The following is a 23,886-nucleotide window of genomic DNA, read 5'->3' as shown; positions in this document are numbered from 1 at the left end:
GATTGTACCAAGAAAATTAGTAACATCCCTTGATGAAACAATACCAGGGAGCAATCATTTTGCAATAGGAGAACAGTGATAAATGGTCAAGTTGTGGCATCCAATCCTCAAACAGAGAACGGAAAGAATTAAGTATAAATCAAATTAAATTTCTTAATAAGCTATTAAGTAAGTATTAATTAGTTTATCTATCTTGAAGTTGTACCGAACTGACGGTTCAACGATTCAATCATGAAAGCATGTCTACAATACTTTATATAAACTTGAAAAGATGAATAATATTTCTGAGGATTGTATTACTATAATTTGCAATTTGAGTATTCGTAGGTACATTGCCGGTTTTTAAAGTCGTCATATAACAAAACAAACTCGTATAGAATGTCATAATAGAGATAATATGTGCGAATATCCGTGTACAGTAATATTAATTGCGGTCATCGTTACACAACTGACCTCTCCCAGTAGATGTTGTTTCTACACATTAGTTACCCGGTATAATTATTAAATGCGTTAGATTATGATTACCATCAGATCCCCAGGTGTGCGTCTACAATGATACTCCTGAGCTGCGCCATTTTTCAGTCACTTTCCAAGAACGTGAAGAAGGCTACAGACCTCAGTTTGGGAGCCCGAGAGCCAGAAATCGTCTCGAATAGGCCTACTTATCAGATATTACTGTAAGGCTCATAATCTCTCCACAGGTGAGATTAATATTAATCTGTATTCTCATAACTCAAAAAACAGTCTGTTCATTTAGGAATCCTACTTTTTTTTTGCAAATTGTAGCTTGGTTGTTCGGTTTATGTTTTGTCATAGGTCACAATTCAGTAAGAAGCAATTGTTTCTCTCAACTCCAGCTTCATAACTTTTGTATAATCGTTGTTGGAGTATTACCAAGGTATTAGCTTCTGCTCTGGTAGGATTCTCCACCAATACATAATAAAGTAATGATCTAAAATTCTTAAAATCCTATACAATTATTATAGAATTTTGTTTTTTCTCCTCCCTTTGGCAATACAATATTCCTATTTAGGAATAATTAAAGAGGACACATGCACAATTGCACATGGTAAGTAGCGCAACAAGTGTAAAGGGAATGGGGAGAGTGTTTTTAATATCCTGTTTTTATTGAAAAAATGTTTAATTAAGTGCTGAAATAGATCCAGAAATGCTGCCTACGAATTTAAATTACGAAATTATTTTATGAAAAACGATCATGAGTCTTACAAAAACAAACCTCTAGAATATATTTGCAATTGCTCCTATAAATACCATACATCTTTCAAAGATCTGTGTAGAGATTGCTTAATGTTTTGTAGTGTCTAATAACTACATCCGCAATTATTTCTACACCTGCTAGTTTCAGAAGACATGGATAATAACCATAAATATAGGGACACACGATCATTACAACTATATGATTTACGTAGGCAGTGCCTTTAATCGTAATTTGTATTACCCAAGAGAGTTTCTCCTCTTCGTTGTATTGATATTCAGCACATTTGTATAATTATTATAATTATATCGACAACTAAGGGGGCGGATGCTACTAATGTCTGAAGTGATTTGTATTATTACATTCCTTTTTTTTAGGACGTATAAATATTTGCTCACGTCTTTACGAAAGAACAAGTGATCCCAATAATTGCACACACAAAAAGCGACAAAACTATATATTTTTCTCGTTAATATGTTCATTTCAACTTGAGATTACAAAATAAAAACTTTTGTGAACAAAGTAAGACATAAAATTGAACTAGCTTGTAATCCTAATTAAATAGGGTTGGCTACGCAACTGTCTTGATGAAGCATGCGACGTCACGAAGCACGTTTTACCAGATGAACAGGAAACGCGATACTATCATCAAAGATTATGTTTTGATTAAATGTAACATTATACTAGTTATATAGACTAAAAAATTCATTGTATGAAATGTCAACTTAGGATGTGAGATATCGAGAAAGTCAATATACCTCCAAGAAAAATTGAGTTTGCATGTTATGCAAACCCGACGAACTTAAATCATTTCGGTATCAATATATAGATTTGACACATTCCGACATTGTTGTAGAGAAATACATAGTATAAAACATTCTAGACCTTATTTATTTTCATTCTTCGGCATTTTACTATCGCTGTTGGTTTGAATATGCGGAATGAAAGCAATAATGATGATGATGATAATAATAATAATAATAATAATAATAATAATAATAAATGCAAATGTAAAACATAGAATAATTAATTTACTATAATGATTAAAAATATATTAAAATTTCAATGTTATACGGTACCGTATAGGATGGCTTATCAAAATCTGAACCGCGCTAAATGACTTGATTACAAATTTAAAATATAAATATTTTGCTTATACTCATCATTTTTCAACTATGTTGGTTTTTTTTCAATGACCCATTATATTCATCGAGATAGAAAGAATACGTTACTCCATGCGTGTGCCTGATTTTATTAGGTTCCAATTCGTGTCCATGACGTCACGACTTATGATATGACTTTCGATGACGTTAAACAATTGCTGACCTTTTTTTCTGTGTGCAATTCGGAATTTATTTCCTCTTTTTTCGTATTTTGCATACCTAATTGTTTTGGTTTTTAACTATGTTGTTGATATGTACGACAGCCCATTCTCTTACTACTGTAAATACATTTAGCCTGGGAGGTATGTCCATATTCATTAGATGGGTTCGTTCTGTGCACAGAACAACCCCACCAGCTGAGTGTTGTTGTGTGAATAAGCGTTTGAGACAGATAATTCGTAACAGAATCTGGGTTAACACAAACGTAAGCCAAAAATAATCATCTCCAATGATGCCTTCAAGAACATTTTGCAAGAAAAATGGAGTGATTCCTTTATGTATTCACATGAATTGCCTGCGTACACCTCAAAATTGGTTTCGTCAATAAATACGTTCTCGTTATTTTAGGAAAGAATGAAGACGAACGTTGTGTCGTGATAAAAAAAAAAGAAAAACAAGTCAAACTAAAATCTCCATGTTAATGTAATGGCAACGAATAAAAATAATATATACCGGTACACGAAGATACGGTAACCTTAAGTGATATACGTTCAATAAGTCTATGTTGAACCGTAATGTTAACTTAAGTGAAATAAAACACAAATACAAAAAGGTAAATAGGCCTACATGGATTAGTTAAAATAGAGCTTTTAATTTAATTAATTTAACTGAAACTGTTTCTACTGATATTTTCTACTGAAGTAGCGTATCGCAAAATACCAACACACAGAAAACTACAAGCATGAGCTCGCTATCACTGAATCGAAATGTAGAGCAAATATACGTGTGCTGCGCTCAACAATTAAACGGATCGTATAAAACAACCACACAAATAGAGGAAAGTGAGAAAAACAAAACGGTAACGAATACTCAGATACGTAAAATGTTGACTTTAAGCTTGTGTTTACAATACCTACATTTCTCGTATTCTTGAAGGAATTCTCAACAAGCTGTCAATTATTTTTAACTTATTCTATAACGAGATTTTGAAAGTGCACAGTATGAACTCCGGTCAATGGACAGATATAATGTGTCTGCCACCAAAGATGTCCTCGCTTAGTACTGAGAGGCAACATGGTTATATTATTGGTAATTCTGGTAGCTGCTGTGTCTAGAAAAATTGGCAAATATTAACAGACACCATAAGAGCGTCGTCTTCTTGGTCAGCTCGCCATGTTTTTAAAAGCTAGAGAGATGTTACGGATTTAGTCCTCGTCGGAAAGCAAAGGTTGCCGTTGCTCAAACAAAGACATAATAGATAACGATAGAAAAGTGCTGAAATGTTTGCGTTCTTTTATTATAAAAAGCCGATAGTAAGCATGTGCTCACACATGTTATTATTTATTTATTTATTTATTATTATTATTATTTTTATTATTATTATTATTATTATTATTATTATTATTATTATTATTATTTTACAGATTAGCTAAATGTTACCCCGTGTAGTGTTTATAATATATCAAAAGATTGACTCAAACAAATTAGAAGAGAAAATGTGGAAGTTTAGTAGTCTGTTAATGTCGCTTTCAGCGCATAAATACCATATTATGCGCCATACAAATCCCCAACCATTACCATCTAATGTAGAAGCTAGACCTACTTCAACCTTACTATATCATCCGTCAACCATAATTACTTCATTGACTCAAGTAATTAAGGTTCAAACTTATATTTAATAGAGTCATGATATAATTACTGTATACAAATTTGAGTTGACTGTTGGGAAACGCAGTACCGTACACGTTTATATAGACAGCGTTAGAGTAACCTTCGTACTAAAATACTTTAAGAGCATATGACACATTTACATAAATCTGGAACAAATTATTTTCTCGAATAATGAACTCCAACAAGTTCAGATCCGCCAATATCAATGAAACTCAATCTCCATTTATGTATCACACAATAGCAGGTTTAAATAATATTTAAATAATTACCAGTAGTTCTTAGGTGATGCAGTTAGGCCTATATTAATTCATCAGTTTAGAATTACTTCAACTAATTGCATAGAGGAAACTTATGAGAGAGCAGCTTAGCTCAGTCGGCTAATCTGGTGGTAACCACCGTGTGTGCGCTGAACCGTGGATATTTCTAGGTCCCCGGCTTAATTCCCATCGCTGCCTCTCCTTGTGTTTCAGCTTGAGGGCTGAAATACAAGTTATAATAGCGCACCGTCTTTCGGATGAGACGTTTAAGCCGTTGCTCCCGTGTGCATTATAGCCCATGTGCACGTTAAAGAACGCAGTACACTCTTCGAAAAAGAGTAGGGGATTGTCTCCCGGTGTACTGCCCAATTACCACCAGAAGGACCCCACTGGAAATAATTTCGTGGGCTATCCGTGGTGTTTACATTGAATAAATCCAATCCAATCCAAACATATATGTCCTGTCAGTTCAGATGATGATGATGATGATGATGATGATGATGATGATGATGATGATGATGATGATGATGCTGATGATGATGATGATGATTATTATTATTATTATTATTATTATTATTATTATTATTATTATAAGCTGCTCTACACATGTTTTGTTCACAGTTCTACTGAAATTATGTTACGTCAGTGTTAGCTTTTCGTAACTTCATTGAAATCAGTTTTGTAAAACCGATGAAATCAGTTTCGGGTTGTGCTTAAGAAATTACTCTAAAGGTTATTTTGGAGTTGAAATTGGCAAATTCAATTAAACTAACTAAACATGTCAATATCAATCTGACAGTCTTCATCGAACTAAAGATTAGTAAACAAAATAATGACAAAAAATGTTAAATGACAAAATGGTTCGTTGTTTTTTTACAGCAAGCTCCATAAATTTCAAGATTATTGTTGAACTAAAAAGACGTTTAAAGTTAGTAGGTCCAGTCGTACATTAATACTAAATTATAGAAGTTCTGTTATAAATCAACGTATAGCAGTGTAATTAGCGTGCCTTTACAGGACACCTTTTTTCAGCTCCGATGAGGAGCTCTAGGAATGCTCGGCTGATTGATAAATAGATTCTTAATTAGATATACTCACTGACTAAATCTAATTTAATAGATTATTTTATGTTTGGGTGGCCGTTAGGTCCAATACACTACTGCCTCTATTATACTGCCCTCATCGAAGCTTTCGAGATTACAAGACTTGTTTTGTAAGAACCAGTAAAAGTTTGCCCACGCTCAGTGTTCTCATATTTGTGTACTGCATTATGGAGAGTATTACATAGTCATCATAGTCATGATTTGTTGGTTTTCTATTTTTAAAAAAAAAACATTATTTGACATTTTTCCTCAGCCTCTGCTCATATTTTGTTCTTAATTTTTAAGCAATTTCAGCCTCAGTATTCTTATAAAATGCGTTCTTATAAAACAGTAATGAACACGTATTATCGTAAATATGGCTGTATAACACCAATAATGATTACATGATGCCTTCGTTTTCAGTGTATTAAGATGGAAAAATGCGGGCGCAAAACTAATGGGCCTTTCCGCTGAGCCCTCTTGCCTTTATGTTGTTGCCATAGTTCCACAAAACAACAGCGTAAACATACGTGAACATAGGTAAACTTGTGTGTTTATGGACATCCATCTGCGTAATATTGAGACGTGTTCTAATTAAGCACAAATAATTAACACTCCGAAAAGGTTCATTATGACGTATGTTTGTATGTGAGTGAGAGAACCAATTTAGAGCTTAACTGGTTGTCTTAATGTTATGAAAAGTTTACCGCAAAATGCACGCTAGGCCCGATGTAAAATTCTCCAGAAACGATTGCAGGTGTTTCGTTTTCACAATTGGAAGGATGCAATTGATTGAATCACAACAGGAGGCTTTATCTCACAGATCTTTTATTTCGAATCTACCTCTCCATGGTCACAATGGGCCTAATCGTAAAAATGAAACGACCTATTTCTCTGACGATGCTCTGTAAAATAAATTAGAGCCTATGTATTATTAATAATTTTCTTTTTTGCGGCTGGTGGTAACGGTTGACATTAAAAAAATTTGATGGTTAACGTTGATAAATTAAATCATGTAAAACAGAGAATATCAGTATGGTATTATATGTATCATCACCATCAAAAACATCGTCATCATCATCATCACATGAAACAGTATCTATACAACTATAATAAATTCATTTCAATTTACTGCAATACAGAATATGGACAACATGGTCAAATATTTAATAGTTTAAACAGAATTTAGGTAAATATTTGTTTAAAGAACAGTGTATCGTTTCACGTATTTGTTCATACAGTAAGGTACTATGTTTGTGTTATGAGTATGGTTATGTAAATGTTAAACATTTTTATGTTTGAAATGTTGCAGTTCAGTATTGTATGTAGCCCGCCCTCATCAACTGATATGAAAACAGTCTTAAGCACATGTTGCATGCACATGTCAATTGTATAACTTGAAAATATCTAATTAGGTTTTTATTTACGCATTTTATTTATTATTAAAATCTATCGATTTTAATTCACTGAGTATCAGTTTCGTCCCAAAATGTAATCTAACCTTAGGTACTGTGCAAATTTCGCACTGTATTAGGGGCTGTGTTTGAAACGGAATATCCATCTGAATGTTTAGTTGTAACTCTGGAAACTCAACAGAAATAATAGGCGCACATCTGCGCAGGTGTGATTTTGGGTGGAAAGGTAGGTTACCGGTACGTCCTGGTTTTATTGAAACAAATGTTATAGCTATTGTAATGTTCCACACAGGCAGCTAGTGCGTAGGTCGTTAATGTAACTAACATGTCCCTGAGCAGAAATAGCATTACCAATCGAATGTATCTTGATAATCAACTTAATCACTTCTCCTAATCAACCGATTTCGAGACTGTTTATCAAACATTGCATAAATGGGGTCGAGTTCGTTTGTAAAAGTAATATGATTAGGCTTTTCATAATTGTTGTTGCAAGTACTTTAAGAAGTCAAATTTTCTTCGAAGAGAGGCGGTATAAATCTTTAACGTGCGTAAAACTATCCATCAAAACCTTTTTGTTTCTTTCGTTGTGTTTGGCGCACGTGAAAGCATTATTTTTCTCTTGTCAAACATAACGTGTGCTAACTTCCCGTTAGCCAAGCTCATAAACTACGATTATGTTACGTGATTTAGAGAGAATGTTAATCTACCGCTTCAAATGATGCTAAAACAGAAGCATTGAAAATAACGCTTACGAAAGTGGGGTAGGGGGTTGTTAATGTCAGTCTTAATATACAGTTCACAAATGTAGTTGTCGGTCACCATGCGGTGTTAATAATTCGTAAACCTAGTGTTAATATCGAAAGGTTGAAAGGGTACCAGTATGTAGTTGGATATACAGCATAATTGATGTTTGTTGCATTTGTGGCATACCAAACTGCGGCTACGTTCGGATATTCTCACAAGATAGTCATGTTTCCATTTAATAGTCAGCCCGCACGTATTATGTAAATTACGTAACGCTATCACAGCATGTGGCGAGAATCGAAAGAAGCAAGAGTGAGTGTGGCCTAAAATATATTTTTCATATTAATATAATCATGAGAATATTGTATGCCACCACCGTAATAAAATCATCAAATTAAGGTAAAGGGCGAAAATTCGAGCGTATTAGCTGTTGTGAAGATTTTTATTTCCATCTTATCAAAATATATGATCAATTTACACGCACCTGGATAGTATGAAAAACACGATTAAACGGTAATGCACAATGGTTATAACAGTATCCAAACATCAAAAAAGCAATTATTATAAAGTGCTACATGTGTTACCATACGTGTGCACTGATGATTACGATTAATCAGCAGGAATGATGGAACGTGTGAGGGCGTGCCATATTAACTGTGAGAGTTTATTTACCGAGGAAAGCATTCATTCGCTCCCATACAGGCGGTCATTTCACATGTTACTCGTCTCCGCACATTGTTATGCGTAATCGTAATAACGATTCATTATATTACGTTTCAGAGAGGATCACCATCTTCACATGGTGTTTAAATCTAGCTGTCAATCAAGTTTGATAGCGCAACAGTGGGCGTGACCATTTGTAGACTGTCAAGTTTAGGATGAACTCACGGTGTCTTCAGCAAGATTGACGAACTTGCGTCACAAGGTGGTACGTGCAGTTTTCATCCAGTTTATAACAGAGCCGTCCCTCTCAATATCTCTTAATAATGATTGTTTTGTGGCAGTATCACTTAATGATGTGCTGAATTTGAACTTTGTAGTTTGTCGGTCTATCCCATTTTATGCGCAGACCCTTGGAGAGTTGGAGCACGCTACCATTATTTACCGTGCATTTCTGTAGACATCACGCAGCCACACTTAGACAAACCAGGCGTGGAAACAGCCCAGCTCTTTCAGACTTATGAAGCAGGAATCCATCTCAATGGCGAGCTCAAGAAAAACATATCCACAAGAAATGTTGTTTATGGTCGTGGGCCAAGATGGTGTTGGAAAATCTGGTAAGATGTTTATCAATCTGCAATCAGAAAATCTCACTAATGTAGCTTATTATTATACTAGGCCTATGTAATCAGCCCTTTGTTGCACCTTGCCGTAGTTTTATTCATGATGAGGATGAAGAAGTAGAAGATGATGATGATGATGATGATGATGATGATGATGATGAGGGTGAGGATGATGAGAGGACATCGGGGGAAAAAATGTTTGCGCTGTTGTACGAATACAAGTTATTCTGGAGCCAAGTCACGATTTAAATCCTCGATTACTACCAGAGTCAATGAGTGGTTCAAGTTATAATTCCATCATTGTATGGGGTGTAGATGTTGTCATCGGTGTTGCTAGAGCTACGCTCAAAACACAAGCTTGTACTAATAGTAATGGTAGTAGGCCTAGTGATGATAATGATGATGATGATGACGGCGACTACAAGTATTGTATATCAAAATGGGAGCTCAAACATGTTTGCGTTGATGAACACTCTGTGTTTCTGAGAACGCATCACTTGATTTAAACGCTTCGATTACCGTAGGGTCCACAGGGGGCTTAAGATATAATTCTTCAAACGTATTTTCATACTGCATCGGTTATTACCTTTACAGATACTCGAGCTACACGCAGGCACAAACTTACATTCAGCAATCTACAGTGGCGGATTCAAGGGGCCTTTTCAAAATTATTTTTTTAACGGAGAAAAAAGGAAAATGATAATTATATTTAGGTACGAGAGTGCTATTTCCTGTATCTAGAGGTGCCATAATCATAAATTTTCTTACTCAGCCACAACCATGGTGGGGCTAAGGGGATAACCTCCGTCTCTAAAAAGTTCCTCCCTGGAGCCCCTTTATTTAAAATTCCTGTATCCGCTACCGATCTATTCTAACTTAGCGCGTATCTAAGCAGGACGATTGAGCATGTGAAACACACGCAGTATGAGTACGCGATAGGTGAGCACACCGATTTTTTCTGTGGCGTTAGAAGCACGTACTTTCTTTACGAAAACTAAGCAGCCAGCTGCTTCCACGACATGTGAGCACGCAGCTTGGGTTTATAGGCAACTACGATATCTGAGTACCGTTATAACTTCAACACTCGTAGATACTTGTGCACAATACAGTGACACAAAACTCAATGCTCATAATATGCAACAGTCTAAAAATGTAACTTGAGCAAAATATCAGAGCACGCGAAGTTGTGCACGCAACTAAAGCACGCTATGTTCGACCATTTTGTGTTAGCGCGTTTATGAGCATGAAACGCTACTTTAAACTTGAATTTTACGTAAGCCAACGGTATCTATACGCTATAGCTCGTACATGGAACATGAATATACTGTACATGATTTCTTAAGAATCACACCTGTGTATTAAGTAGCATTAAGCATTGCCTGAACATGATGTGCACGACTGGTCCACATTTCAAGCGCCCTGAGCATCTTACATTAGATGGATATGTGCGCTATATAAAACTACACTATTATTATTATTATTATTATTATTATTATTATTATTATTATTATTATTATTATTATTATTATTATTTTTTAAAAAAAACATTCTGAACGGCCAAAAAGTGCCTGAACTCAAAAAGGCAAACATGTTTACCACTTTTAAACTAAAACAAATATTATCCGGAAAAAAAGACCTAAATAAAGTGAAACTAATAATAGGACTCATTAAACACAGGAATAGTGTTTTGCAATAGGCCTAGGCATAATTAAACTGAAGCTAATAGGCACTAATAGGAATCATTTAAGGACAAGTTTACCGATTTTATATAATTTAAGTTGAGAACTGATTTAGCATACAGTGTACTCATCCTGATGATGACATAATTAATGTCGAAATATTGAATCCCGACACGATGGCGTGCATTTCGATACTTGGAGTATGTATTATACTATCCTATCCGAGTTTAATCAGTGGACCTTTCGATACTCAGTTACATAATCTCACTTTTGAAATTACGAAAAAAAACTCGTGCGCGTCCGTTACTTAGACGCTCTAAACTAAATTTGAGATGACGTGTCAGGTGCATCGCTCCATCTAAACTTATCGGCAGGCCATAGGATCGGGATGGTTCTAGCTAGGCAAGTTCTTTGCATTATTACTATCCTTGTTTTCGTATAAAAATAATATCGGAAACTATAAATATGCCTATTTTGTAAGTAAAAATCGATATCATAAGTCAATCCCATTCGCCTTGTCATTCTGGGGAAACGTATGCGTAATGTATTCGGTAGACGGTTGGTGGTTCAGACGTAGTGAATCAGACTTAACGTAAAATTGATACATCGACGCAGAAACTAGATCAGGTAACCAAGGTGATCCATCAAGTGTTAATCATTGCTCTCTAAAAGGTTTATCAGTCCAGTTAATGTGAGTCTTAAATTTCGCGAACTGGCAATTCCAGTTTATGAGCTGCATCTACCACTAGGAAGTCACTGTTTTTATCTGAGCATCTGTGGCAGGGCCAAACTTAGACTTGTATTTCCTGTTCCTTGTACAGTATAAGCTATCCGAGACATTTCTTTTTGATAAGTCACTGGTCAGAGTAAAGTCAGTCCAACAGTCAGTCACAAAGTCAGTCCAGTAGGTCAGCCGGTCGGCCGTCATTCAGTCAGTGCCAATATTCAGTTCGTCTGTCGATCAGTTAGTCAGTCAGTCTGTCAGTCAGTCATCAATCAGCCACTGTCAGCCAGTCGGTCAGTCAGTAAGACATTAATAGGGAGTCTTTCAGTGAGGCAGTTAATAAAAACTACGTAGGCCTAGTGGTGTTTAAAGTAATAAACATAGGCATATAGTATTTTTCAGCATCGTTTAAGACGATCATGTAAACAATTTCAAACTCAATGGCAAAATCCTTCTTTTCACAATTGTTATTAACACCCATCGCTAGAATGACAGGTGGACGTCTGTAAGCAAGGGGGTATTCATTAGATGTAGGCCTGCTACTCGAGAAAATGTAATTTCATATCATTCCAATGTCAACGCGTTTTAAAATTTCCAATTAAATGCCAATTCACGTAGACCAGGGGCCCCCCCCCCCGGGGGGGGGTTGGGGGGGGGGGGGGGGCGGCCCCGGCTCCCCCTTTTGGGAGGTAAAAAAAGAAAAAAGAAAGAAAAAAAGAAAGAAAAAGAAAAAAAAAATGATAGCCCAGAACGCCTCAAATGTTATTTTCGGGCGTCTAGAACACAAATATTTCGCGGGGGCATTCCCCCGGACCCCCTAGGACATTGTTGTCTCGATCGGCCCAAATTTCGGCCCCCCTTTCGGGGCCCCCCCCCCCCTTTTGGACATCACTTGGAATCCGTCATTTCCACATAATCAATTCGCTCACGTGTTTAATGCTTATCTTTACACATAAGAATCACAGTGTTACATAAAATGTTAAAGTTGATATACATTAATTTCTGCCTGGATGAAAAATTACACATAAGGGACAATGAATGAAGCACCCTCGTCCCACCTGTGCACCTGTTGCATCGACTGAATTTAGACAAACATTTAAGACATGATCCGCGAAATTCTACTTCATTTCATTTTATTACTTCTCATTTGGGACTCACATGAGTGATGCCAAATTGCTCTAGTTTTAATGAGTTTCATAAAAATACTTCCCATTGTTAATCAAATAAAAAGGAATGCAGAGCATGATTTATGTAGACTCTTTTTAGATATTGGCGCCTGTGCTGTAGGCCTAGGCATACCGGATCACTCAGTACAGTATGAATAATGGACCTCTAGGTATCAATAATAACATTAATCATGCAGAGAAGCATTCCAATGACACATATCCCACTTATATAAGGTGGTGTTTATGAAGTCTTGAATGTACCAACGAAAGGACACCACATGAAAATATATCCAAAAGTAGATCATGCATGTGGTGTTATATCATTTTCGATTTACCTACACAAATATAATAAATACAAGTAAATATTTTTTCTCCGCGGATGTTCGACTCATTTTAAATCGTCAACTCCGATAATAAATTTAGTCACGATGTCAATAACAAGGATCAAACTTTAAAATTTGTGTATAAATAGCCATTTCTAGAGAATGACTTGTGTTATTATTATACTTGTAACGATAACAAGGTAAACACACATAAGAACATACGAAAAATAAGCTGCATAATATATTTGCCGAGCACGGATTTTGAATGTGTCGTGTTCTGATGGGAGAACGAATATCTCGATGGACAGATAGAGTAGGAAAATGATTAGCTTCTTACAAATCAAAGAAAAGACGAGTTCTATTTTAAACTGCTATATAATAATATGTTCTTCAGAAAAACTTGTTCTTCAATGGAAGATTTGAATATTGTTTTTAACAGAGAATGAATTACATGTTTTTGAAAGATGTAAAAGTCATTACTGTATTAATTTACACAATTTTGTTTTACCAACATTCCTGACTTGCTCATATTGACTGAAGAAAAAAAATAACGAATTTTGTAAAGAATGCTTTGTTTATATAAACATTATACAAAGAGAGATAAAAATAAAAAATGAACATTGAAAAATTACGAAGTGCATTTATGCGCTTTACAACAGCTTATAAAACAAAATAGCTCTTCAATATACCGTACCGGTACCTATTAACAAGGTGACGTGTTGGCAAACACTGCTAAGTTTCAAACGATTGAACGTTTGTGTTTATTTTTCAGCAATAGTGGTGAGGTATCTAACACACAGATTCATCGGCGATTATGACCCCCAGCTTGGTAAGTATAAGCCGATATTTGCATTTCATTTCTTTTGGCACGAGCGCCAAGGATATGCCAATCAGCGAACTTAATCACTATCCTACATGGCATATAAGCCTCCCTGATGAACCGGTACACCGGGGTAACCCCCTACTCTTTTTGAAGGATGTACTGGGCCTACAATTTGAAGTCCTTATCCGAGAAGACTTATTACCCGTAATTATAGTAGTAGTAGTAGCAGTAGCAGTAGCGGTAGCTGTTGCTGTTGCTGGTGCTGGTGCTGTTGCTGTTGTTGTTGTTGTTGTTGTTACTACCGGTAGTATTCTTAAAGACATTTCATTTAATTCAAAAATAGACACAAAATTCTGAAAGTCAGTAATAAACAACACAAGTATTTATCATCGAGGAAAATTTGCACTGAAAATAAACGATCTTTAGCGGATTAGAGCTTTGCTCTGGATTGGTTCGTATTGTCTGTGGCTGGAAATATTATTGTCAAAAGCGAGCACATCTCTATCGCCTGATAAGCCTAGGTAATTGTTTATTATTCACAAACAGGAAAACTGAAAAAAAAATATACGGAAATCAAAATAGACCTAGCCCTATAATTACATCAAATCTACACAATAAAAATCCTCTGTCATATCGTACCGTCTTAAGCTATGGCCAAAGAACGATTAGCCATTTCCGGATTGTGATTACCAGGAAAAAAAAGTAGGCCCTACCGTGTTTATGTGATTTAATAGACCTATTTTGGTCCCGGTCTCTATCCACTCGGACCCGATTAGTGTTCGTGATAGGCCACTTAGTGCAATGAATGGGATCAATAGGTCTGTCTACCACAGCAGCTGTAGACACTGCTGCAGCTCGGATGCGATTAGATATTACTTTGTCATTGTCGACTGACATTTATGCGCTGGATCAAGATCAACTTTTTTGCTGGCATCGTTGTTGAAAAGTTTATATAACAAATTATAAGCAGAGAACCTACATTATGAGAAAAAGTGCTGATGAATGTGGTTTTAAATGAGTTCATGACAACGATACAATTAAATGAATGAATATTTATGACAAATAATGACTACATTAATTACGAAACAGATGGATTCATCAGTGTATGGCTAGATTAGATGTTTGTGTTATATGTGGTCAGTGTACCGTAGTCGATTAAACGCAATTTAAATTGCAATGGCGTTGATGAGGATAAGTACGGTAAAGGACGATTGTGATATAATACCTAATGAACAAAAACCAATGAAAGCGAGTAGCTTGATGATGATGTTAATAAAATTCAGATGATAATGGTGATGTTGATAATGGTGACATTATTGTGGTGGTGGTGATAATAATGATGTTAATAAAGATGATAATAACGATAATACTGTGTGGCAACAAGCCAGTGATGCATGGCGCGTGCGGTGTTACGTGCTGAGCTTGGAGTTGCGCAACAAACAGTGATGGCGCCACTGACGCCACGTATCAGCGTCAACCGATATGCGGTTTAAAGATAATGGTTATAGCTTATAATGATGAAAATTAATATTGTTGAACTGGCTTATTGCTTCCATTTTTTTAAATTTTTCGTTTTAAATCTCAGCAAGAGATAACAATGAAGGAAACTGGTGTTTAAGCCTGTACATAAACTAGTGAGTGACGTTAATATTAACGCAGATTGAATGAGCGCAATTACTTAATGGAGCAGAAGTAATAGACGACAGTTTAACCCAAAGAACAAATTAGTAGCTGTGGTAAATCCAAACCATCAAATTAACACTGATATTTAGAAAATGTTGGACAAGACGGGGCTTATATCCGGCTTAGTATAATGGGTTTGATTCAAAGTAACGGAAGTCTGACCCCGGTGGTTTAAATTCTGACCGCCTATTTCTCTGAAGATGGGATCATCCATCCTGAATATGTGTACACTATTTAATTGATTTAGTGCATATATAGCTATGGTGAGGTTTTAATAACGCATTACTTAATAGTTCACCGGGGTTCAATCATATCGTTTCAGAGTCTGTTTACAGCCATATGACGAAGATAGATGACCAGTCGATACTCTTGAAACTCTGGGACACGGCAGGTGATAACGTAAGTCCGGTCTTTTAGCTATTCAACAATGCAAATTAGAAACAATGCAAGCATCTATGTTTGCTATGCGTGACTGTATGTTGATACAACTGATATTAAGTAATTACTGAAGGTGTAAAAGGGACAGTCCCCTATGTGTTTACGACAAAATGTTTAATCTTGTATTCATCCTTCCTCTAAAAATATGAAAATATAATAAACATGATGAGCTTTCGGCCATGTAATTGGTGGAGAGGCAGTACGTACCCCATTCAAATAACGCGCGAATATGATTAGGTGATTGGCTGCCGATTCCTACCATAGTTAGACATGACGCGCGCAATCAACAACGACGTCATCAGTGATAACAAGTGACTTATCGTTATAATGCATAACTGTTTACATAGATCAAAAAAGGCAATAAGCATTCCGACATATGACGATCACTATGCCAATATGAACAATGCAACGTTGCCAAAGTCATAACATTTGATTTTAAACGATGGCACATTTCAACAACGGCCGTAATTAATGACCAAGTAAGCGCTGTGCCAAAACATCTCCGTTCATTTGTATTGATGGTTTTTGTTGTTAAAACGAAAAATATAAAATTTACTCAATGGTGAAAAAAAATAATATGCCTGATTGAGCGGGCTTGATCTTGTTTGCATTTTTAAAAATTCAAGTCATGCTAACAAATTAATTTTCATTATAAAAGATAAATAGAGTGATTAGATTTTATTTGTATCGATTTACGTCTGATAAATTAACCGCAATATTTCTTATTATTCCTTCATTACCGAACAAAACGAAATTTCGAATTCAAAAAATGATGAATTATTTTATTATTAGGTTGCTCTCCAGGCTAAATATGACATACAGTATTGCGAACTCTAACGATGAGCAAATGATATAAATTGGGTTGCGCGATGTACTAATAGCTTTCAAGATTGCATTTTTAGCAAGAATAAGAATGAAATAATAGGTTTATCCTTTTCTGTTCAAACGGCACTAAAGATTCGAGAATGTTTGTCCTTCTACATCTCTCCACTTGTTATGTCAGTTGGTTTAGTTGATTTGTTTTGTTTTATTTTTTGTAAGTAGTAGGCTATTGTTTATTATTGTTTGAGTCACTAAAATTGGATAAAGGAAAAACAAGTAACACTTTAAAAAAAAATAATAATAACTCGGATCCGAGGCTGAAATTGCTTAAAAATAAGAACAAAATAAGAACAAATTGAGGCTGAGGTAAAATGTCAAATGCGGGGTTTTTTTTTTAATGGAAAAAAACAACAACTTATTTTGGTCTTATTTGTGAGGCTTACATTATCTGCAGTATTTTTGACTATGTATCCTCTATTATACAGTACAGTTGCTGTACAATAATAATTGTCAATCTTTGAAAAGTGTGTAAAATAAGGACAAAATAAGAACATTTCAAGACTGAAATTGGCAAAAAATACTGAGCCTGGGCAAAAGTTTACTGGTTCTTGTAAAAAAAAAATGTATGTCAGTGAGACATTCAAATGCAGACAACGTGATCAACGTTTCATTCTAACTTTTATCCATATTATTACATTTTCTTTGGTAGCCTAATAGTAATAATTTTGCAGCGCTACACATAATACAGTTATTTAGCAGCAAAATACCTTCACAGGTTTTCCAATATCAGATCTTCCTTACAATTAATTATGTTGTCAGAGTATCGACGTAAATCTTTATAGAGCTGGCATGGAGGGTAAACATTCCTCTCTTCGCAATAAGTTGGACAACATAAATAATCTTAAAATAGCAGCCAAGTTCAGCAAGCTGTAGCGCTATTATTACAATGGTTGTTGACACCTTACGACCCCAGCTCTTCGATGGACTTTATAATAATTAAATGATAAAACCCATGGTATATAGTGATAATAATGATGGGATGGTTATTCATTCTTCGATTTTTTAATACAATATAAAGCTCATGATAAATGATAATAGTGATCATGTGGTAGTATTGTAGTGGTGACGACAACGACGATGATAAGGATGATAGTAACGAGGATAATGAGGATGTTGGTGATGAAATAATGATGAAGGTGATGATGATGTTGATGAGCATGATAATGATGATGATGATGATGATGATGATAATGCCAAAGCATGTAGGCTTACCTTAATACAGGAGGCCATAAAACAGACTCGCTTACGTTGGGAAAATCCTTACGTTTTTAGGATTGCATATTCACCCTAGGAGACTGGATGGCAAGGTCGCTCTTATGATCATATGTTTTTTCTTTCTTACATCCTATCATAATAATAATGCTGGCCTTCAATCATTAAAGAACATGTCATACATTATATTATATTATTTTGTTATCTCTGTACAGGACAGTGAAGACAACGAAAGACAAGAACAGATACGGAAGTGCGATGGGTTTATCTTCGTGTTTTCTCTAACCGATCGGGACAGCTTCGTTTGCATGAAAGAATTAAGGGACAGAATCCTTCGGATCAGGCAACCAAATGAGAAAATTGCACATTCAATTGTTATTGGCAACAAATCAGATTTGTCCCATTTTCGAAATGTAGACTCATCAGAGGGTGCTCTTTTTGCTAAAGAGCTAGGCGGACAATATTATGAACTTTCTGCAAGCGACGGCTATTTGAATATCGTCGATGCATTCCAGGACCTGTATAGGGAAATCTTTCGGTCAGAAAAACGCGCCAAAGTAAAGAAAATTACAGCTAGGCTGCAATTGAGACAGACGCTGAGAAACTTTACCGATAGGCATATACGAGCAAGGACATACACACTATAATTCCAAGGTATATTATAGTTTCATTGAAACATTAACGCAGCTGTCTTTAAAAAGACATGGCAGTAGTTATTATGTGAGACAGGTGCAATCATTATCGTCCGCAGAATTTACACCTTGATTGGTTTGTATATTTTGGTGTGAAACACACCAAGTAAATGATGACCAACGAAAGTCCGAAGACTTACTTTCAGTGGGGACTTCCCGGTGGCAAATTCTGCAGTACACTTGGAGACAATCCCTTGATCTTTGCCGAAGAGTACAACGTTTTAAAGTGTACACGGCAACAATGAACGCTGAACCAACGGCTTAAACCTCTCTTCCGAAAGACGGTGTGTTTTCTGTGAAAATCAAGGCCTATTCCTCTAATGCTCAACCGAAAAGAACAGAAATGAAAAATCCACAGACATCTGATGAGAATGTGTCTCCTAATAAAGCGTAGCTACTATAGCTAATTGACAAAAAGCATGTGTACTTTCAAATACAGTAGGCCTTTAAACATTTAATCATGCTATTAATAACAACACTAAATAAGAACTAATTTTTTACGATGTACCGTAATCCAAGGAAATCTTGTCTGTTGGCCTTGAGAAATAGCAGTTGCCATGGCATTCAGCTACAGCTGTTACCATAATGCAGAGTGTCAGTTACTGTATATGGTTTTATGTTTTGCTATAGCAATTTCAGTTAATTATTATAACAACCGATTTTCATGAGAATTAGAACGCACGTGGCCCTGCTTTATAGCGAATACGAAGTTTGTGTACTTGTCAGTCGTCTGAGACTGACCACATGGTTTGTCCTTAGCAAGGCATTTCTGCGTTGTTTCTACCAATGTTGCTGGTAAGCGTTGCAGAACGACTGGCAGTGGAGTGGGGACGATGGAAGGGCTGGCTCTTTCCGGTTTTCTCGCACTATGTTCTAATACAGGTCTGTTAAAAACTAAAAAGAAAACGTATACTGCGTTTTTGCGCTATGAACTTTCTTCAACATAAAATAAAATTACATCTATTTTCATTGTACAGTAGTAATTTTTATTTGTACTAACGAAGTTCTCCTTTCAACTTGTGTTTTCATATTACGTGTTCAATTATATTATTGTTTCCAAAATATGTACAGCGTTGTAAAATTCGTCCTATTTTTTCAATAAAATTTTCAATATCGTATTTTTGCATACCGGTATTGTATTTATAACCTATTCTCTAACATGCTGTTGAAACATGGAAACGCGCCGTATTCATTCAAGTTGGTGCTAAAAATAGCATTATTAAAACTAGCAATTCTCAAAACAACTACTGGTAATTGTGATAAAAGAACATAAAAAAATCACATATACGAACAAACAATTTAAATTGTTTTCCTTTAGGCAAATACAACTATTTCCTCGATACAATTTGCATCAATAATACGTGTGCAGACGTCTAGGACTTTTTGTTATTCCAAAGCATCTTACAATGACAAGTTGTACATTAATTTTAACGTGTCTCTCTCGAATTAATTATTGTCAAACCCGTTTCTATCCTGTCCAACTTTTGAAATTAAAGAGTTATCCATTATGGTAGTAAATTCACTAGGTACATGCAGCGTGTAGAAAATTTGCATAGACGCGCGAATCCGTCCTCGTATTCGGTAAATTGTTTTATTGCGTTTAATTTACCTCATGATTTGTAGACTCGCAAAAGACCGTTTGGACTATAAACCAAGCATGAAATTAAAAAACAAACCCCCAGTAGGTCAATTGAAATAGCTTAAACACAAAAATATGACGTGTTACTGTAAAAATAAATACAACCGGGTATCGGCATAACGTGAACGAGGAAATGCATTTAGGCCGTCGTGGACACTATTGATGATAAATATACACACTTAGGAACGTTAAAATGCAATACCTGTACTTCATAAATCCTATTAAAATTAATTGTAGTTTCGCCCCCGCTTTTTCTTTTGGAGGCCGGGTGGCAATGTTTTAACAGCACTGTTCATGTTCATGTTATGACAGATAAGATATTTGTGACCGACTTTACTGTCCGCAACATGGACGAACTTCGAGATTATGAACCAAGCATAACGGCATATTTATTAATAACATGGCCTAGAACTGCAAATAGTAATATATATATATTTTGTCGAATCTTTTCATGATGTTGAATTGATGTCCCGTAAAATGAATAATTCGGAATTACTGTATCTGCTTCAGCGTATCTTCATTTTTTAAACTATGCATATTAAAAAAGGAAATCAGAATACGACATAACGGAAATATATCGCGCTTAAAAAAACTTAAAACTAAAAACAGGACAATTTCTCATTAAAATGAGAGCACATTCATTCTCTTGTCGAACTTGCATTTTTATTGGCTTTGATGAAGGATTAGGCAATTTAGATGTGTATACGTTAGCAAACTAGTGACTACGTTGTTACCGCGTGAGAGAGTACAGCACTTTTAATTATAAGTCAGTGGTATTTTTACACATTTACAAACACGATCATTTATACCTGGAAGATGAGTACTAATTGTAGGGCTACATTTTAAAGGATGACGCGATACGCATAATTTTAGTTATTTTATGTGTCATCTTATAGCTTCACTTATGCATGTGTATGTCAAAAGTCGAGGTAATAATCTGTCTCAACACCAACAGAACGTTAACAGAATATATACAGTATTAAAAATTCCATTCATGCTTTTTGATAGACTACATGTGCACTCTGTACCGTAGTTCGACATAGGCTTACACACACATCATGCGCGAGTGAACCTACGGAATTACGGCTACTTTCGGAGACAGTAATGAATCCGATCGGAATAATGTATTATAATGAATTATAGTTATGTGCCATCTTATAGCTTCACCTATGCATGTGTATGTCAAAAGTCGAGGTAATAATCTGTCTCAACACCAACAGAACGTTAACAGAATATATACAGTATTAAAAATTCCATTCATGCTTTTTGATAGATTACATGTGCACTCTGTACCGTAGTTCGACAAAGGCTTATACACACATCATGCGCGAGTGAACCTACGGAATTACGGCTACTTTCGGAGACAGTAATGAATCGGAAATGTGTTTAAACACTCCAGTGGACTTGATTTTAATCTGTCTGGCGGCGCTGTTTATATGTTTCTCGGAATTTATGGTTACGTCAGCATCGTAAAATGAAATGTACACCCATTTGGAGAAAATAATATATAATTATATATATATATACACACATATATATATACACACACATGTTTCACCCCCCGGGAGACCCATCGTTTCGGGAATTGGAACTCTAACTGAACGACTATCAGGATTTGTTAATTCCATACTCAACCCTATGCTTACCAATATTGATAGTTACATGCAGGACACTACTCACTTCTTAAACAAGATCAACAATATACCGAATCTAAGCGCAAACGCATTGCTCGTAACCATGGATGTAACATCATTATACACCAATATACCGCATGATCAAGGATTAGCCGCCTGTGAGTCGTTCATCCGAAAATTTGCACCTAGTGAACCTGCCGCCGATATATGTGCCATTATTAAATTCATTTTAACCCACAACAACTTCACTTTTAAAGACAGACATTACTTACAGATTAAAGGGACTGCCATGGGCATATTGCTATGCCAATATATTCATGTGGGAACTTGAAGAGAATTTAATGGCCAATCTAACTCACAAACCCGACTATTACTCTAGATATATAGACGATGTATTTTTCATTTGGAATCATGGTTTAGATAAACTTATAGAATTTAAGTCTTTTATTAATAATTATCATCCTTCTATTAAGTTTACTATTGAGCACTCTCACAAGGAAATTGCGTTTTTAGATGTTAATGTTAAATTAGATAATGGCCGAATTTGTACTTCTGTGTATAATAAACCGACTGACAACCATAAGTACCTTGACTTCAAGAGTTTCCATCCGACATCGTTAAAGAAATCTGTTACAGTCAATGTTTACGCCTTAGGCGAATATGTTCTGAACCTGACGACTACCAGAAGCAAGTTTCATTGTTGATTAGCCATTTTCTTAAATGTCATTACCCACTTAAGTTCATAAAATCAGCAATTAGAAAGGCCTCGTCTAAAACCCGCCAAGAACTCCTTACTTACAAGAATAAATCTACCTCTGATCGCATACATATGATTTTTAATTACAACCCTACGATTACTTCATTTGCTAACACATTAAAACAAGACTACAAAACTCTTCAGGTAGACCCCACTATTAAATCTTCATTTGAAAGCGGAAATCAGAATAAAGCCACCATTAGGAGAAGCTGATGATGTTTAGGCCTATGTAGACTACACCCAGTTTCTAATTCATAATACACAAAAGCTGATACAAAGACACTCCTAGCACTGCAGCAGAAACCTATTGTAGACCAGCATCAAGACAAACACCCCATTGTCCACCCCTACCTTACAATGGTATAATCCATTGTTGGGTGGCTTTGGACAGGGGTGGCTACATTCTTGAAAGCATACCTGTACTAGCTCAACGCCAGCCCCACAACCTTAAGTCTCTATTAACGTCGTCTAGACTGTTATCCCCGGCTCATAACCAGGAAAAGGGCAACAGACCATGTGGTAATAGAAGGTGTAAACTTTGCACTATCATCAATACTGATATTAAGTTTGTAGTACCGGGCACTAGTCACTGTATACGGCCCCCGATATTAGACTGTTCAGCTTCCAATGTTGTGTATTTCATTTTTTGTAATTTGTGCAACCATGGTAATTATGTAGGTGAAACTGGTTGTAGCATAAGATCGAGAATGAACAATCATAAAAGCTACATTAGGAATAAAGATAGAAAATCTACAGGCCACTCAATATCTAACCATGGACCTATTAATGGTCCATAATCTAACCTTCGATTCATTATTATAGGCAATGGTTACATAACAACGAAAGCCAGAAGATGTGCTGAGATGCGTTGGGTTTTACACCTCAATACCCATAAACAAGGCCTTAATAAAGATCTTGGCATTCTAAGTGGCTATACATTCATTGACTGTTATTAGACATCACAGCTATAGTTTATTTCCAGCTTTTCTATTCTTACATTGTTGTCATATAATTTATTAATAGTTAATACCACACCTAATGTATATGTTAGTACTTTGAGTATATGTTCAGTACGGTTAACGCTGATGAAGAGAGCAGGAGCTCTTGAAATATTCGTAAAATAAATTATCTATATCCTGAAAAGTCAACCGTGTTCATCTTTATTTTGATTAACTTCGTATTGTTTTATATTATTCGGGATATACATGCACCCATCATCATGATGCCTCTACAAAGTATACATA

General features: G+C 35.6%; 1 protein-coding gene across 1 annotated transcript; it reads left to right on the top strand.

The window, feature by feature from the left end:
- The first annotated feature begins 597 nt into the window (after positions 1-597).
- Positions 598-21,725, top strand: LOC117105058 (ras-related and estrogen-regulated growth inhibitor-like). Its single transcript, XM_033246067.1, has 5 exons — positions 598-701; positions 8,488-8,984; positions 13,655-13,711; positions 15,711-15,787; positions 18,136-21,725. Exons 2-5 carry the CDS (start codon positions 8,888-8,890, stop codon positions 18,565-18,567), a joined length of 663 nt encoding a protein of 220 aa, XP_033101958.1. The 5' UTR covers positions 598-701; positions 8,488-8,887; the 3' UTR covers positions 18,568-21,725.
- Positions 21,726-23,886: the final 2,161 nt, after the last annotated feature.

This window comes from Anneissia japonica, unplaced genomic scaffold (genome assembly GCF_011630105.1).
Source record: "Anneissia japonica isolate Jap-2015-1 unplaced genomic scaffold, ASM1163010v1 scaffold287834_len5846547_cov211, whole genome shotgun sequence".
Taxonomy (NCBI): Eukaryota; Metazoa; Echinodermata; class Crinoidea; order Comatulida; family Comatulidae; genus Anneissia; species Anneissia japonica.
The sequence above is the reverse complement of the archived record's forward strand: the minus strand, read 5'-3'. Positions and strand labels throughout refer to the sequence as shown.